This window comes from Nelumbo nucifera, chromosome 6, assembly GCF_055504915.1.
Source record: "Nelumbo nucifera cultivar China Antique chromosome 6, China Antique-T2T, whole genome shotgun sequence".
Taxonomy (NCBI): domain Eukaryota; kingdom Viridiplantae; phylum Streptophyta; class Magnoliopsida; order Proteales; family Nelumbonaceae; genus Nelumbo; species Nelumbo nucifera.
Genome location: NC_142654.1, coordinates 232,727 through 251,971, shown reverse-complemented (window position 1 = coordinate 251,971; position 19,245 = coordinate 232,727). Strand labels below are relative to the sequence as shown.

Here is a 19,245-nt window from a genome sequence, read left to right as displayed (position 1 = left end):
CAGTAGTATTACCAAACATCGAAACTGTTCAGTAACCTTTTTCCCTGACTGATGTGTTTTTCAGGACTTGGAGACGAGGAAGGTGATTGGGATTGGTCGTGAGACAAATGGGATCTACCTGCTTGGAGAGAGTCCTCATTGGAAAGAGCCAGTGGATAAGAAATCTTTTGTTTCTCAGTGTGTGAGTCCAGTTATGCTTTGGCATAATCGATTAGGTCATTTATCTTTTCGGTCTTTGAAGAGTCTGTTTCCTACTTTATTTGAGTATGTTGAGATGTCAAATTTGAGATGTGAGAGTTGTGAGCTTGCCAAACATTGTAGAACATCTTATTCCTTGAGTAATAAAAGAATTAATAATCTTTTGATATTGTGCATACCGATGTTTGGGGGCCATATCCCCACTGTGTTCGTATGACAGCATGTGTAACCTTTGTTAGTCATGTCAATGTTAGTTGGTAGTTATCTTAGACAGCTTGTTATTTCAGTTTGTTATTTATTTCAGTCTTTTATTTGTTTTATTTTCCATGTAAGTATTAAGGGCAGTTCTGTCCTTTCCTACATTTAGTGAACATAACCTATAAATATTAAGAGAGTGGCGGTGGCAAACTAATTCAATCTGTCCCTCCTTTCAAAACCCTTGTGCACTTCTGCTTCTTCTCCTTTCTTCTTCCTCTTCCTTCTATTTTTCTCAATCTGAAATCAGTTGGGATTCAAGACTGATTGTAGTCTTGATCGACTACTACATCAGCAGTACAGAACAAAAAAAAAAAACTGAAAATACAGCAAGACTTAAACATTCAGGATATTCCAGAAGTCATCTCCAAAGTTTGCTTTTCTCAATCCATGATAATAATAGTATATAAAAGTTGTGAAAGTTGTGCAGTTTACTATACATTTCATAATTCAAAGATGAATTCCAAGGGTTTCAATTTGAATCTTAAGATTGAATCCTTTAATGGAAAAAAAAAGAAAAAAAATCCTAGGGCAATTGCTCAAATCTTACAATTTGATTATCAATATGACTGGGACATAGGCCTAGAATTTCTTTACTTCTGGCTAAGCAAGGGGTAAATAGGGGTCAGCTGTATTGGACTAAGCTATAATGGGTCAGCTGTATTGAACTAAGCTCTAATGTTTTTTGATGTTTGTATTGGCCAGGTGAGGGTGCACCTTGCACCACTCCAAGGGAAGTTTGTATTGGTTGATTTTATGTTGATCATTAATAAATTTTATTTACTTATCCAAAAAAAAAATCTTTACTTCTTTTCATCAAGGACCTAGTTCTGTACTTTCCATTCCTCCTCCTAATCTTTTTTCCTCAACTCTCAAGGGCCACCCACTTCTACTCCTTTATCTCAAAATTGGAGGTGAAAGGTGATATACTTATGGAACAGAATGACACTGCTAGAGCTTTTGTGGAACACTTTAAATCTACTTTTAGGAAGCCTTTAAATATAAGAATCTGGCTTGATGGGTTGGACTGGCCTACTCTTTTTGAGGAGCATAAAAATTGGTTGGAGAGGGGATTTGAGTTGGAAGAAATAAAGGAAACAGTGTTCTCCACGGATAGATCCAAAGCTCTAGGCCCAAATGGTTTTACAATAGCCTTTTACCAAGATTGTTGGGAGATCTTGAAAGATGATCTTCAAAGGGTGTTCCTAGAATTTTTTGAGATAGAGGTGCTTAATCTGGGTCTTAATTCCATCTTCATTGCTCTGATTCCCAAGAAAGGTGATGTGATGCTGCCAAATGATTTTAGACCAATCAACTTGATCAATAGCCTTTATAAAGTCATTGCTAAAGTGTACCTAGAAATTTGAGGACTATTTTCCCTTCCATTATCTCACAGACTCAAGGGCCTGTTGTGCAGGATAGACAAACCATTGATCAAATCCTAATTGCAATTGAGAATGTGGAGGAGATGAAGAGTAGTGGAAGGAAAAGTTTTATTTGAAAGTTGGACCTAGAGAAGGCTTAAGATTTGGTTGACTAGAATTTCCGACTAGAGGAAATGAAAAATTGTGGCGTTGGTGATAGATAGTGTAAATGAATTATAAAATGTGTCACGACTTGCCAATACTCAATTTTGATGAATGGATCTATTATGGACCACTTTCCAGCTTCGAGAAGTCTAAGACAAGGAGAGATGAGGTTTCAAGAATCTGATTAGAGATTAATCTCTATAGCAGATTTCAAGAATCTGATTAGAGGATGGAAGATAGGAAGAGATGAGGTTTCAATCACTCACCTACAGTTTGTTGATGATACGATTCTGTTTTGTGAAGGGGTGTCTGGGTGATATTACAACAGTGAGAAACTTAAAGTGGACTGTGAAAACCTTTGAGTAGATGTCCAATCTGAGGATCAACCTACATAAAAGCTTTTTATTGTGGGGCTGAATATGGAGGAGAGGGAGATTTTAGAGGATGCAAAAGCTCTAGGTTGTACAATTCCCCAATGGCCTATGACCAATTTCGAACTACCTTTGGGGATAATCCTAGAGCTAGCAATTTTCGAAACCCTGTGATAGAAAGATTTATAAAAAGATTGGCTTCATGGAAGAAAAATTATCTTTCCCTGGGCGGTAGGATGGCATTAATTAGGTCAACACTTTCAAATTTGATTCTAATGGGGTATTGAGGGATTTTCTACGGGAACCAAGGGAGGAGGACCATAGAATTAGTTGGGAAGTAGAATGTAGAAGTAAAATGCTTGGTGGACTAGGTCTTGGTGATATTCAAGAGAGGAACATTGAGCTGTTAGGGAAGTGTTTGTGGAGGTTGACATTGGACAAAGATAAATTGTGGGCAAAAGGTGGCCATTAGTATTCACAGGCTTGCAGCTGATGGGTGGGACTTTGGAATCTCAGCAAGGGCTACAAGAGCGAGCTTCTCCATGGAAATCCATTCATGCCACCGTTCCCTCATTCGTACCTCTCATCAGGTATAATTTTTTTCTTTTTTTTATCAATAACAGAATTTCATTAGAATTATAATACAACAATGACAAGAATGGAAGAGGTAAACTTTCTTAACTCCATAGAAGAATTTTGCTATTACAATTGAGCCCAAAACAATTGATTCCTTCCAACCCCTTGTTGCTAATACATTAGCAAACCCATTCACAATTCTTTTAAACCAACTGAATTTCACATCCATATTTTGTGTCAACCATTTGAACCTCTTCTTTTAATTATTAAAAACCCAAAATCCTTTTTCTTCCTATTGCAACCACTCCACTACCAGCTTTGAATCACCTTCAATAACCAACTTTCTTACATTCATGTCCTTTGCCTTTTGCAGTACCTCCATGACAGCCATAATCTCAGCTCTTAATGAGTCACCTACACCAATTGGACCTGAAAATAGGCCAAAAATTCTGCCTTCACTATCTCTAAACACCCCTCCAATACCAAAGGGACCTGGATTACCTGCACTGTCCATCAAAGTTTATTTTCATGTAGTTAATCAATGGTGGAGACCAAATATGGCTTGTATTGGACTTATAGAAATCAGAACAGACCACTTCCTTCCAATTTCTCATAATATCACATGTTGAGCAAGCAGCAAATAACATAAATTTTACCCAATGTATCACTCTCACCATGATTGCTTCTATGACAGCCTCTAGTTCTTTCCTTGCTTGAAAAGTCTTGCATTCCTTCCTTCCAAAATGATCCAGCTCATTGCCGCCCTCACACAGCTCATTAACATTCTTTGTCGGTATGGACAAACAAGTTTTGCACATTTTTCAAGAGACCACCTACACCCAAACAATGAAAAAAACCATTCCCAAATAAAAGTTGCAAAGGGGCACAACCAATTAATTCTTTTCCTTCGGCATAAATCGCATGTATTGATTCTTCCTAAAAAGACTTCCCAACAAAAACCTCCAACTCATGGAGGGATGGGATTGCCCCACACCCCCAAAACAAGAAAAGGTGGTCCCAGAGAATCAAAAGGTTGAGTGAGAGCATTGAAAAAGGAAGCATAGGAATAGACACCAGAGGAATAAAGGGTCCAAATATGACTATCAAGTTTCAAGGAATCCAAATACACCCCATCAAGGATATTATTAGAACCCAATCTGCCTTTGAATTCTGTTAGAATAGTAACAGTAGAAATAAGAGAAAGAGGAGAAGAGGAAGAAGAAGAAGAAGAAGAAGAGAATAGAGAGGGAGAAAAGTCTGGTTCGAACAAGAGAGAAAATCAGTCTCTCTCAGGTCGGCCAGATCTATTTGTATATTTCCATTAATCAGAAAAGGACACCTTTGCCCCTACTTAAGTGAGGGACACAAGTACTAACATAACTTTACACATCAGCAACTCAAGCTGATGAGTATATATCATATAGTCCTAACTTGTTACATAAGTAATCCACTCTTCACCCATATCACTGCTCAGCTTAATATTTGCTTCCATAGGCGTTTCAGCTGGTTTAGCACCTAACAGTCTTATTTCTTTCAACAAATCAAGAACATATTTCCTTTGATACAAGTTAATACCATGCTTAGACCTTGCTACTTCTATCCCCAAGAAATACTTTAGTTTACCAAGGTCCTTTGTTTGAAAGTGTTCCTGTAGAAAGATCTTCAACCTATCAATTCCCACTTTATCATTCCCGATAATAACAATAACATCTACATATACCACCAATAGGATCTTTCCAGCCTGAGAGTCATGATTGAAGACTAAGTGGTCAACCAAACTTCTTTACCACTTCACTGAACCTACCGAACCATGCACGAGGAGACTGTTTAAGTCCATAAATGGCCTTCTTTAGTCGGCACAACTTACCATCCTCCCCCCGAGCAACAAACCCTAGTGGTTGCTCCATATAGACTTCCTCAAGTAGATCACCATGTAAGAAAGCATTCTTGATATCAAACTGATAAAGAGGCCAATCATACATAGCAGCTAGGGATATCACAACATGAACTGAACCAATCTTAGCAACTGGGGAGAAGGTCTCTATGTAGTCAATACCATATGTTTGGGAGTACCTGATAAAGAAGCCAATCATACATAGCAGCTAGGGATATCACAACATGAACTGAACCAATCTTAGCAACTGGGGAGAAGGTCTCCGTGTAGTCAATACCATATGTTTGGGAGTACCCTTTGGCAACCAGTCTAGCTTTCAACCGCTCTACACTACCATCAGGTAAGTACTTAACAGTGTATACCCACTTACAACTGAAAACCTGCTTACCAGGAGAAAGAGTGGTGAGGTCTCATGTATGATTATGAGTTAGAGTTGACAATTCTTCTTCCATTGCATGGCGCCACCCTAGAGAGGCAAGAGCATCCTAGACATCCGTAGGGACAACAACAAAGGATAACAAGGAGATAAACTACCGATGGGAAGCAAAAAGGCGAGTGAGAGAAACATAATTAGAAATAGAATGAAGGGTACAACTGCGTTTACCTTTCTGCAAGGCAATGGGAAGATCAAGTTCAGACACTAAGGTTGGGGCTGTGTAGGAACAACTACCAGATCTGTTGACAATGATGGAGATGGAGGAGGAGCCGAGGCATGTTGGCGATGTGTATACACTTGACGAATAGGTGGCCATTCAACAAGTGCTGGCACCAGAGGCAAGGACTTGGTCACAGTTGGAACAAGTGAAATGGGATCCGCAACTAGAAGTGGAAGAAGAGGAGGTGGTAAGGAGGAAGAATCAACACCTGACCCCGAGAAAAACGTAGACTCAAAGAAAGTAACATCAGCACACACAAAGGAACTCGAGACCTACGATTATAACACTTGTACCCTTTCTAGGTCCGGGAATAGCCAAGGAATATGCACTTAATGGATCGTGCATCTAACTTGTCCCTTCCCGGTCCCAGATTATGAACAAAACAGACACACCCCAAAACCCGAGGAGAAAGGGGAATAGGAGACAAGGTAGGAAACAAAGTGGTGAAGGGAGAATGACCATCAAGGATAGACGTGGGCATCCGGTTACTCAGGAAGCAAGAAGTAAGCACAGCATCACACCAAAAAGGTTTCGGTACATTCATATGGTACATGAGGGATCGAGCAGTTTCCAAGAGATAACGATTATTTCTCTCAGTCACCCCATTTTGTTGTGGGGTGTAGGTACATGAAGTCTGATGGATAATGCCATGTTGTTCCAAATACTCTTAAAATGATGTAGAAAAATATTCATGGCCATTATCGGAACGAAAAAATTAAATGTAGACACCAAATTGGTTGCGAATTTCAGCATAAAATTTTTGGAAAATGGTAAACAATTCACTCCTTTCTTTCATTAAATAAAACCATGCCATCCTTGAATAATCATCAACAAAAATAACAAAGTATTTATACCCATTGTATGACATTACTTTATAAGGACCCCAAACATCTGAATGAACTAAAGAAAAAGGTCTCGACATATGTTTATCAACTTTAGGACTAAAGGGAACACAATGATGTTTCCCAAACTGACATGACTCACAATCCAAAACAAAAAGATGACTCAACGAAGGAACAAGAGACTTCAAAACTTTCAACGATGGATGATCAAATCGACAGTGCCACTGGAGAGAGAGATAGATGACTGGAGAGTTGTTGATGTTCTTCCACCACCATCAAGATAATACAGTCCACCGGCTTCATGCCCTCCACTAATCTTCATCCCCGTCTTGAGATCCTGAAAACACACATAGAAGGGTAAAAGGTAATGGAACAATTAAGTGACTTGGTCAGTTTGCTAATAGACATAAGATTAAACGGAAACTTAGGAACATACAAAACTAAGGACAAGGATACAGGGTCCAGGTCAACATTACCAACACCACAAATGGAGGATGTGGAACCATTAGCAAGGGTAACAGATTGTGATGTTAAGCAATGAGAGAGGGAAGAAAACACACCTGGAGTTCCAGTCATGTGACCGGAGGCTCCAGAGTCAATAATCCAGGGATTGGGTGTGGATGCCAAACAAGCCATACCCGAGTGTTCGAAAGTAGTCGTGTTCTGCTAAGACGTGGATTGGACAAACCTCTCATACTCATCACGGGGAACACTCACCATCTCCTTCTCGGGACCATCTGTAGGAGGCATCTGATCAACTGAACGATTCTCCTGTCTAAAACTGGAACTGGTGTCACTAGTCATGGCATGATTGGCCCAGGTTGAGGGTGGACCATGCAAGTCAGAGCAATAATTAATGGTATGTCCATCCATACCACAATGAGTACACCTCCTCGAACCCGAGCCACGTCCTCTACCATAGGCTCCCTCAGAATCTCTACCTCCAGTACGACCACCACCACGGTTATATGTAGGTCCACCACTACCACTCCGGCCATATACCGGACCACTGCTACCACCACGACCTCTCGACACTGCAAAGGCTGATCTATCTGAGACATTAGAGTTCTCAGTAGATCCAACAGAAGTCCTCCGAAGTCGAGCAAACACCTCTTCTAAAGAAGGAAGAGTTGATCCTCCTAGTATTTGGGCCCGTACTGGTTCATACTCTGATTTCAGCCCCACCAAAAAATGAGTCACATCAAGTTGTTCTCTCTGTTGTTGCTGAATCTTGACATCAGAAGTGAGGGGGTGATAAACATTCAACTCATTACGGATGTTTCTCATACTGGCATTGTACTCCTCAAGACTCTGATTGCCATGTTGCAGATTAAAGTATTCCTGATACAACTGATATATCCTATTTGTATTGTCTTCACCAAAATACAATTTCTTAAAATGGTCTCCAGTTTAGAGCAAATGGGACTAGCTTGGAGGTTGGACCAAGTAAAATTACTATGTAAGTGGGGCAATTCCTTATACTCAAAAACATTTATGAACTGATTAAACCTTCTCATACTTGTGGTGATGCCATGTCTCCTATTATTTGCTTCTTCAGTAAATCCGATTACATTAAAACCTCCACCAATACACCAAGCTCCTCCCACAACCCTCTTATATCACCCAATTCGTCCCACATTTTATTCCTCCCCTATATCCATTCGAACCATACAGATTTGTTAATACACATTCAGAACCATCCTCTAATTGACAAAACTTTGTAGATACTGCAAATTTACCCGCAAGTTCTTCAATTCCAACCATCTTCTCCTCTTTCCATAAAGTTCCCATGCCCCCAAAAGACCCCCAAGATGGGGCCATTGCCCAACTTACTCCCCTGGCCCTCCATACACTTCTTGCCCATATAATATCAAACTTTTCCACTTTGATTTCCTAAGGCTGTGTTTGGTTTGAAGGAAAAAGTAGGGAAAGATAGGGAAACCTTTACAAAACTTGTATAGGTTTCCCTACCTTTCCCTACTTTTTCCCTCAAACCAAACATAGCCTAAAGGACAACTATATCGGGATTCTCTTTTTTTAACCACTTCCTTAATAATAGCTCTCTTCCTAGGACTAGCCACAAAAAATTCCAACTTAGAATCTTCATAATTTATATGGGGCTGAAGTAGAGAGAAGAATTAGCTCAAAGGAAAGGAAGAGAGATGGAAGTTGAAACAAGAACTAGAGGAAACCCTTAGGAAGGAAGAGGTAAGTTGGAGACAAAAGGCAAGATGTAAATGGTTGTAGGAGGAAGATGGTAACACAAGGTTCTTTCATAATTTCGCTAATAGGAGAGAATGAGGAAGATTAATGTAGTAAGTTTGGAATGGAATGGAGAAGTTCTGATAAGAGAGGAAGAAATTACAAGAGCTTTGGTGGAGCATTTTAAGTCCATCTATGATAATCCCAACAGAGTGAGAGAGACCCTAGTGGATTTCCATTGGCATTTTGGAGAGAGGGAGCTTCTAGAACCCTTAGAGAGGCCTTTTGAGGTTCAAGAAATAAAAGATGCCTGTTCTCTATGGATAGGTCAAAATCCTCAAGCCCAGATGGTTTCACAATGGCTTTTTACCAAGATTGTTGGTATATTCTAGGTGATGACTTGGTGGTGGTTTTCTCAAAGTTCTTTGAAAGGGGAAAGATCAACATGGGTGCAAATGCTACTTTTATAGCCTTGATCCCCAAGAAAGTGGATGCAGTTCAACCAAAGAACTTTAGGCCTATCAATTTGATGGGTAGCTTGTAGAAAATCATTGCTAAAGTTCCTAAGAATAAAAAAAGTCCTCCCCTCCTTAATTTCTCAAAATCAAGGTACTTGTGTGCTAGGGAGACAAATTGTCGATCAAATCCTAATTGTGGGTGAATGTGTGGATTTTAGAGGGGGTGGAAGGAAGGAAGGGTCTAATTTGCAAACTTGATTTCTCAAAATCTGGTTGCTCCCTTTGGCTTGTCTTTCCATGTTAAAGAAGTTTGGTGTCAATCTATCCCACCAAAGGCTGGGAGTTTTTGTTGGAAAGCTTTCCAGGAAAGAATCAACACAAGTGATTTGCTTCAAAGAAAGAGACCTAACAGATGCTTATCTCCTCATTGGTGTATTCTTTGTAAAGCTGATGGTGAGTTTGGTTATCACTTATTAAAATCTTGTCAATTTGAATGGTTTACTTCTTTGTTTGGGTGCAGGTGGAACCCTCTACTGAATGTGCAAAGCTTGTTTGCTTCTTCTTCTTTAAACTGGCCAACGAAAAGAGGAAGGATAATGTGCAGATGTGCAAGGGCTGCTGTTTGTTGGACTGTTTAAGAAGAAAGAAACACAAGACTCTTTTCAGACAAGGAGAGAAGCTTAGAAAATGTGCTAGAAGCAATCCACACAAGGGTTGTACACTAGCTGAAAACTCAAGATTTGTTCCCAAACTTTTCGGTGGATGAAATGCTAAAAAATTGGAAAGAGATTGCAAGTTCAGTCCCAGCTAAGAAGACTTCAAGCCCTATATGGACTCCTAGTGGCTTCATCAAGCTGAACTTCAATGGCAGTAGTATTGGAAATCCAGGGCCCTCTGGAATTAGGAGAGTATTAAGGAATGAGCATGGGAATGTAATAGCTCTATTTTCAGGCCCAAATGGAGTAGGTGACTCTCTTAGGGCTGAGGTTCTGACAGCTTTGGAAGGGGTAAAAACAGTTAAAGAGATGAATATTAGTAAGCTGATCATAGAAGGAGATTCTGAGCTAGTAGTGAGCTGGTTAAAGGAAGACAGAAATGGTCCCTGGAGTTACAGCAACGAAAAGAGAAAGCTTAAGTGGCTGAAAAAGGACATTGATATAAAATGTACTTGGGTGAAGAGAAGTGCAAATTCCTTTGCCAAAGGGCTAGCTAGACAAGGGGTAAACAGGGATTCCATTTTCTGGGCTCAGTTGTAACTGTAACTTATTTCCTTTGGATGGCTTTTGGCCTCCTTGGGGAGCTAAGAAAGTTTAGCTCCCCTCTTTTGTATCTTAATATTTTTTCTTTATGGAAAGTTCTGTTATTGATCAAAATATAGGCAGAAGAGGAAGAGAGGAAGATGTTGGGAGAACAGCCAAAATGTATGGTGTGTGCACCCCTCACTTGTATTTTTTATCAATCACTAATTTAGATATGACATGACAGTACCTGCCCCTGGACATCTATCTCAAAGAAAATAGAAATAAAAGTAGAATAAAACAGAAATTAATAAACAAATCTCTCAACAGTCATTGAGTAGAAAATGGAAGGATTAGGTAGCTAATGCTAGCCTATTTTGGGAGTGTTTGGCATTTTCTGTTGCATATAGCTAATGCTACTCAGTTTTTATATTTATTAGTTTGTACCTCTGAACTTGGTTGATGCTACAGCTGTAAGAAGCACCTTCAACACTTGTAGAATAGTACTGTAAATTACACATGCATTTTCCGGGAAAAAACAAGACATTAGCATCAGTAAGCCACACAAACATAGGAATAATGAACAGAATAGATGGTTATATACCTGTCAAATGATGAATTGTCAACGCAACCACAAACCATGTTGAGAATATTAGTAAATAAGGGATCATTTTTACCACCTTCAAGACCAGGATCACCTTCTAGATGATCATATGCAATGAGTTTCTGCAGTTATGACATTTGCATCAGAATAAGATAATTGGGGCCTGTGCACTGTATACCACCAGAATTTTAAGAAAATTTTCACTACGATTGGCATAAAGCCAAAAATACATACCAATTTGACATACAAAATCACTTTACTAGGGAGATATGAACATCTTTCAACCAGATAAACAGATCAGCCAATGGTCTAATCTACCAAAGAGAATGGAACAGTTTATGACATTATAATTCCGTTTTTTTTTTGTTTCACTTTCTGATCACATATATAATATATGATATAATATACATAATATAAACTCACAAATGACCACTGTATTTTAAATCACTTTGCTTTGCTTTAAAGGGAGTCTTTCTATTGCTGATAAGGAATACATAGTTTCTGACGTAGGAAAATGTAATTTGTGGAGTAAGACTCGATACTAGACAACATACTACGTACATGAAGACAGTCCAATGCAGGCTCCAAAAGTTTCAAATTCTTGGTCTCAAATGCAAGACGTAGTGGCTGCAAAACAAGCTCTGCCTCAGCTACTTCTAAAGTATTCCCAGCGCTTGCTAAAGCTGCTGTAATAGTTCGACCAACCATGCCCACAGGTTTATCAATACGTTCTGCCCCTTCCACAGTATGTGAAACAGAGTGAGAACCATCTGGATCCACTCCATCTTTCACTGCTTCAACACCATCTGAATCATTTGAACTAGCAAATAAAGCAATTCCAAGAAATCAATCTAAATTCAAAAACATGAAATGAAAAGACATATCAAGTAGAAGATTATATAATTTGTGTATAGGTGTAAACCTCCCATCTCCACCCGAAAATACTGTTTGATTCTTTCCACTTGAGATGGAGTGATGATTGATCTCCTTTGTGCTATCTGTTGAAAAATAGGCACCAGAATGATGAGATCTTAACCAATCAATAAATGTAAAAGAAGAGAGCAGCTACAAAAGGAGGACCTCACCCCAGTGAAATTCAGATTAAGGAACATTATCAAAAACTAAAGAGTAAGAGAAGCAACAAAACAAATTCAGAATAGAAAGAAGTTTCCTTTCCCAAATTGAATTGTATCATCATAATACATAACCAAATCCCTACATTACCAAACCAAATCCGAAGCCAATAAAAAATATTTTTTATTGAAAAACAATTACACTAAACCAGAACCAGATATAGCAAAATATGTCATCGCTAATAGATAGAAGCCAGAAAACAAACCTCATAGAAGCAAAATAACAATATAATTACCCTATATGTTAACATCCAGTCCATTAGTGGATGGACCAAGAGTCTAACAGCAAAACATAAAAGTTCAGGTCAAACTCCACCCCCCACCCCCAATTATAACTATCTTATCATCCAAAAAAAGAAAATCGATTATCAAAGAAAATATCTCTTGATGCCAATCATAAAAATAAAAAATAAAAAAAAAATGTATCTTTCTGTTAAGCAAAGGCTTCAAGAGGAAGTTATCAGCACAGAAAATTCATGTAAGGGGGTGGAAGGAATATAGAAATGGCCAAATTCACATTACAATCATTCTATAAAGCTCTCAGATATCAGATTGAGCATTCCAGCATAGAAGGCATTTGGGTTAAACACTGCTCCTCCAAAGGAAGCTTTTGCTTGGCTGGTAGCTTTGAACAGCATTCTCACTCAAGACCAAATTGATAAGAAGAGGCTTTCAAATGGCTAACTGATAACAGATGCTATTTATGTGGCAGAAATGAGAAAGACATAAGGCATCTTTTTTTTGTTTTTTTTGCAGGAAAGACACAAAGCATCCATCCTTTTTTTGGAAAAGGTAATGTAATTTTATTCAACACAGAGAAACAAAAACAAACTGCAATTCAGATTCAGACCCAAGAAGGCAGTCTGAAATGCAGCCAGGATTACAATCTCCACCAGGAGCAAGACTGAAACAAAACGGGCGAGCTAAGATCTCTGAACTCCCCAGAAATGGAAATCCAAGAAATCAGCTTGACCACAGCTCTCTGAATTACATCATCAAGACCCTTAGACCTATTACAGAAAACTCTACTATTCCTTTCAGCCCAAATGGACCACAAAACAGCAGCTGGGATTGTCTTCCACATCAGTTTTCCTCTCTTACTTAGACCCTTCAACTTCCAACTACAAAGGTGTTCCTTAACTGATCTCGGCATGACCCACTTAGCACCCAAAGCTTTAAGAAAATGCATCCAAATCTGACAGGAGAACGGACAATGAAGACATAAATGGTCTGTAGTTTCTGTAGCAGTCCCACAAAGAACACAAGTTGAATCCAGAATTGGAATGCCTCTCCTCAACAGGTTAGACCTGGAAAGGCATTTGTCAATGGGCATCATCCAAACCAGAAAATTAGATTTTGAGGGGCTCATAGAATTCCAAATTTGTGTAGCCGGGAAATCAGAATGCCCCACACTACATAATTTTGCAGCCATGGACTTCACTGAAAAAACACCATCTGGCTTCCATTTCAGCACCACTTATCATCCCCAAGCACATCAATCTTCTGCTTATGAAAGGAGAGTCATCAGCTCCAAAAATTCATCCAGCTCCCAATCAAACAAATTCCTCCTTAAGAAAGGGGAGCAAGACTCTGAATCCTCAAACAAAGAGAAGTAATCAACCACAGTAGCCTCTTGGTTGACATCACATCTAAAAAGGTAAGGGAAGGAGACAACAAGGGGGCCTTCCAAACACCACTTATCCTTCCAGAATTTTGTTTTATCACCTTCACCCACATTCACAGAAATTCCTTCCCAGAAGATAGGAAAACTCTTCATAACTCCTTTCCACAGAGAATTACCCCAATTTGGAGGGGGATCTCTAGTTCTCCAGCTTCCCCAATCTACCCCATATTTTTCAGCAATAAGGGATCTCCACCAAGCATTCCTCTCAGCCGAGAATCTCCAAATCCACTTGCACAAAAGAGCAGTATTGAAATTCTTCAATTTCCTTATTCCTAAACCACCTTCAGCTTTAGGGAGACAAACTTGGTCCCAATTAACTAGATGAACCCTGTTATCCTCCTCCCAGCCCTTCCAAAGGAAATTCTTCTGAAGCTGCTCCAATCTTTTAGCAACTCCAATTGGGGTAGGGATCAGGGACAGGAAATAAGTTGGCAGATTTGAGAGCGTACTTTTAGTCAAGGTTACCCTTCCTCCAAAAGAGAGGTATTTAGCCTTCCAAGATGATAATTTCCTCTCCAATCTTTCAATGACTGGACCCCAAATCGAAGAAGAAAGCCAATTAGCCCCCAAAGGTAGACCCAAATACTTCACAGGAAGAAAATCAGTCTTACATGCCAATACCACATCACACTTCTCTAAGTTACAAACCTGCCCCACTGGAATGATAAAGCAGTTGTTCAAATTCGCCTTTAGTCCAGAAACCACCTCAAACCAGATTAAGATTCCAAGAATGAGATCCAACTGGGACGGAGAAGCATCCACAAAGCACAAAGTATCATCAGCAAACTGGAGAACTTTCAAAGGGGACAGAGGGTCACCCTGCCTCAGCCCCCTAGAACTTTCAAAAAAACCTGCTGATTGGCCATTAATCAAGATTGAGAACGTAGGAGAGGTTGTGCAGACTTTGATCCAATTTCTCCATTTCTACCCAAAATTCATAAGTTGCAAAACCGAATCAATGCACCTCCAATTAACATGATCATAAGCCTTGTCAATATCTAGCTTACAAATTAAACCTGGAACTCCCTCTCTTCTTTTTGAGTGAATTAATTCATCAACAATGAGGACCGAATCAAGCATCTTCCTACCAGCACTTTGATTATTAGAAATGACACTTCCTAATACCCCTTTCATTCTCTCAGCAAGGACTTTAGCCAGGATCTTATAAAAACTGTGAAGGAGACTAATTGGCCTGAAGTCTTTGATATTCACAGCCCCTTCAATTTTTGGGATGAGAGTGATGAAGGTAGCATTTAAACTTCTTTGGAAAGAGGCATTATCATGAAAAGCCTGAAAAACATTCATAATGTCTTGCTTTACAATGCCCCAGCATTTGATGTAGAACAGATTGGCAAGGCCATCCGGACTAGGCAATTTATCTGCTGCCAGCATGGAAATAGCAGCTTTGATTTCCTCCTCCGTGAAAGGCCTCTCAATGTACGACTTTTGGTCTCCACTTAACTGCTTAAAAGGGAGATTTCTGGGGAAAGGTCTAAAAGCCCAAGATTCTGTGTAGAGCTTTTTATAAAAACTTGTTGCCATCCTCTTTATATCAGCACCAAACTCCCCAATCTTTCCTTCCCACTCCAGCTTAGAAATAGAAGAGATCCTCAGTCTGGCATTTGCCATCTTATGAAAAAAGTGGGTATTTTTGTACCCCTCTTTCAGCCACCTCACTTTAGCCCTCTGCCTCCACTTAATTTCATCCTCCACTGCCGATTTGTCATACCTTAGCTTTGCTTAGGATCTCTTAAGCCTGCTTTCCTCAGAAATAGGGCCAACCTCTTCAGTTGAATAAACTTCCTCAATGATACTAGATAGGGCTCGCTTTTCAATTTCTGACTTCAAGGAATTTTCCTTTTTCCAGAGTTTTAATTTCTCATTAACTGCACCAAGTTTTCTTGCCAAGATATAAGAACAAGTACCTTCCAAGAATAACAATAAATGTACAAAGAGAAATGTGCCAAAACCCCACAGCTATAATGGGGGAACTAGAACCCCACCCCTTTGCCAAGCTTTTACTTAAGAGTTAAGACACATCCTTATCATGTACCCCACTTGTAGACCCCCAAAATAGATGCTCCCTGCTACCCCTTATCTTGCCAAAGCACCTGCCATTAAATTAGCTGTTCTACTAATCCAGTTGAATGTGTTCTTAGTTCCCTTGCTAATCCGGTTGCTTCTCTCATGGTGTGTCCATAGAACCAGGGACCTTTTCTTTTGTACTCCAGCCATCCAATAACCATGCACAAGTCACCTTGAACTAACAGATTGTTGTAGCTTAAAGCCTTCCTAATCTTCAACCCTGCACCAGTACCAATAATTCTGCATTGATTGAGTTACTGTGCCCTATAGGACCAGAGAACATTGCCAAAACCACACCTTCCTCATTTCTGGAAAACCCCCTATCCCAGCCAAACCAGGGTTGAGTAGGCTGCAGTGCTGCACCCAACAAAATTTAGTTTAATAACATTTGACTTCAGGGGAGACCAAGTGCAAACTGTGAGAGATTTTTCCATGGATGAGTTAGCAATCTGCTGCCAGCCTCTAATTATATCATCCATGAAAAAGGTCCAAAGAGAGCTGTGTTTTAACCCAAAAGGCTACCTTAGCTACTATATTGTCAAATGTCAATCAATGCTATGGTTTTGCTCTTCAAAAATTCTGGCATTTCTTTCTTCCCAAATAGCCCAAATAACGGCAGGCTCTAGTACATCTCTAAAGCATCTTTCCCCTTCTAGTCGTTGGGGAGATGCTATTAGCAAAGAAACTAGCCAGGTGAGTAGGAGAGGACCACCTGCATCCAAGAAGCTCAAAAAATTCCCCAATTCCAGAAGCGAAAAAGCATGAGATTAGCAAGTGAAGAGAAGATTCTGCTTGATCAAAAAAGGCAACAAAATGGGGTGACAAGCACCAATTAGGACTCCTTTTCTGCAGAACCACACAGGTCTTGATCTTGTAATGAAAGACCTCCCAGCAAAAAGCTCCACCTTTCAGTGCAGTGGAGCCTAGCCAGTAAAGCATCTATTCATTAAATGTAACTTCACTAATTTATATGGGATTATTTTTTCTTTTTGTTCAGAAAAGGCTTGTGGAGTCCGAGAAATCCCACGGAGATCTTTTCAATGTGGCCTACTTTATGTAGGAGCAAGAAGGCAAAGATTTTTTGGAGTTGCATTCCATTCACAGTTTGCTCCAACTATTTGGAAAGAATGAAATAGAATAATCCTTGAAGATGGGCAAAAGAATCATGAGAGACGAGGATAGGGTGTTGTTATGGAAACATTTTTTGGGAGGGGGATTCACCCGGTTGAAGGATTGTTTCCCTTCCTAGTTCCCACTCTCTACCTTCAAAGGTGAACCAATTTCAAAGTTCATTGTGCCTTCCTCTCACACTCTATAGTTGGGTCTAATTGGGATTTGGGATTTGGGGGGTTTGGGGGGGTAAGGGATCATGAGCTTCCTAATGTGACATCCTTGCTTCAAATTTTGGATGGTGCTTTTGGACCCTTCATCAGTGGATGGGTGCATTTGGATCCATAGTTCCTCTGGGGCCTTCTCTTGCTCTTCATTTTTAAGGTCCTGTCTTCCTCTTCTCCCCACCTTTTCTGGTCAAAGATGTGTGAAGTAGCTCTGCCCCTTCAAAAGTCGGGGCTTTGTGTTGGAAGTCTTCCATGGAAACATTAATACTATGGACCTATTGCAGAAAAGAAGGCATAATTGCTGTTTATCCCCTAACTGGTATGTTCTTTGCAAGGATTGCAGTTAGAGCTGTTATCACTTGATAATCCCCCATTCGTTTGTGACTTGTATTTGAGAACGGTTGTTCTCTTTATTGGTGCAAGTGGGTAACCCCGATGATTGTGGCTGATTTTTCTTCTCCACCTTTACATCATTGGCCAACAAATAGAGCAAGAATAATATGGAAATGTACACAGGCTGCAGTAGTATGGAATGTGTGGGAAGAAAAGAAAGCAAGAACTTTTAGGGAACAAGAGAAAAGCATGGAGGCTATTATAGAATGTATCAAAGTGAGGGTGGCTCTGTGGATAAAAACATTAAGACATTTTCCCATCCTGTTCAATTGATGACATAATCAGAAATTGGAAGGAGATATCAGATGCATAAGTTTTGAAACCCCTACAAGTTATGGAGTGGACACCCCCACAAGAAGGCTTCTTAAAGTTAAACTTTGATGGCGGTAGTAGGGGAAACCTGGGGCAATCATGTGTAGGGGGTGTTTAGGGATGAGGGATGTAATGTAGTTACAATGTTTTCAGGGCTAATTGGGAATGGTGGCTCACTGAGGGCAAGTGATGGCAGTGAGAGAAGGGATTAAAAGAGCAAGAGAATTAAATATACAGAAATAATTATAAAAGGAGATACAAAGGTGGTAATAAAATGGCTGTTAAATCATGAGGAGGTTCCATGGATTTATAGAAATGAAGTTAAGAGGATAAGATAGATGTCAAGGAACATGATTGTGAGTATGGGTTCCAAGATCAGCCAACTCTATGGCTGACACTCTAGCTGAGAAAGGGGTTCTGAAAGAACAAATGTTTTGGGATTTGTTGTAATATATATGGATGGGTGAGGGACTGATCTTGTCTGTACACATTATTTTCTTTTTAATGAAATCAATGTTATTCATCAACAAGAAATCATAAGAGACCATGCTTGGAAGTAGGAATTACAATTATCAATTGAATCTAGATCCTTAATGATTTTGCTAATGTTTGACAAGTCTTTAGGATCAGCTTTTAGGTCAATTTTAGAACTGTTGGGAGGGCCTACTTGATTCGTAATCTTTGTATTTTATGTTTAATGTTTTTTTTGGGTCTCTTGCTGATAGGGTGTTATCCCATCACCCTTTTTCAATGTATTATGATATTTTGTCCTTATTAATCAAAAAAGAATGATCTTTTGCCCTTTAATAAAATTTTATTTTGAATTTACAATCAATGTTTAGATTGGTGGAGTGGTTATGAGGTTTTGGGAAGATGATTGCTGTGGAGTAGGGAGGTTGTGCAATCTTTGCCCAAGGTCATACAGATTGAGTACAAAAAATTTATCTATCAACCAATGTTACAAAGTAAGAGGTGATCTGGTAGCCTGGTGTCCAACAATAAAAGGCCTCTTCTGGATAGGAGGCAGAAGAATATATCCTACCATTACGTAAACTTGAGGCATTGGTTACCATAATGGGAAGGGATTTAAGATGGTGGAAATAATGCAGCAATGGTTGTTTTCAGTGAAGCTGAACTTTGATGGAAGTATTTAAGGATTGTACCTATCTCTCATTTTTCTCTAATGAAATGTTTCTGTTACTGATCCAAAAAAATGGAAGCAATGAAGGAAATCCATCCTTCAAACATTGGACGAATCTTCAGAAATGAAGAAGAACTATTGCTCTTTTTTTTATCAATGAGATAATACTTTATTAGAGAATTATTTCTCTTTATTCAGGCCCGATTGGCAAGAGTGATTCTCTGAGGGCTGAAATAATGGCTGTGATGGAAGGAGTACAAAGAGCTAAGGAACTACACATTGCAAACTGATTGTTGAAGGGGATTCAAAGTCAGTAATAAGTTGGCTGCAAAAAGAG

The 19,245-nt window shown here is 39.4% G+C and overlaps 1 protein-coding gene across 4 annotated transcripts in view; it reads right to left on the bottom strand.

Moving 5' to 3' along the window:
• Positions 1-19,245, bottom strand: part of ATMIN7 (HOPM interactor 7) — a 100,010-nt gene that overhangs the window by 67,877 nt on the left and 12,888 nt on the right. For all 4 annotated transcript variants that reach the window (XM_010247769.3, XM_010247767.3, XM_010247768.3 and 1 more), the window contains exons 3-6: positions 11,746-11,821; positions 11,385-11,643; positions 10,824-10,945; positions 10,667-10,725 (exon numbers count right to left, since the gene is read on the bottom strand). In XM_010247769.3, coding sequence (XP_010246071.1) covers positions 10,667-10,725; positions 10,824-10,945; positions 11,385-11,643; positions 11,746-11,821 — 516 coding nt within the window. The remainder of the gene's footprint in view (positions 1-10,666; positions 10,726-10,823; positions 10,946-11,384; positions 11,644-11,745; positions 11,822-19,245) is intronic.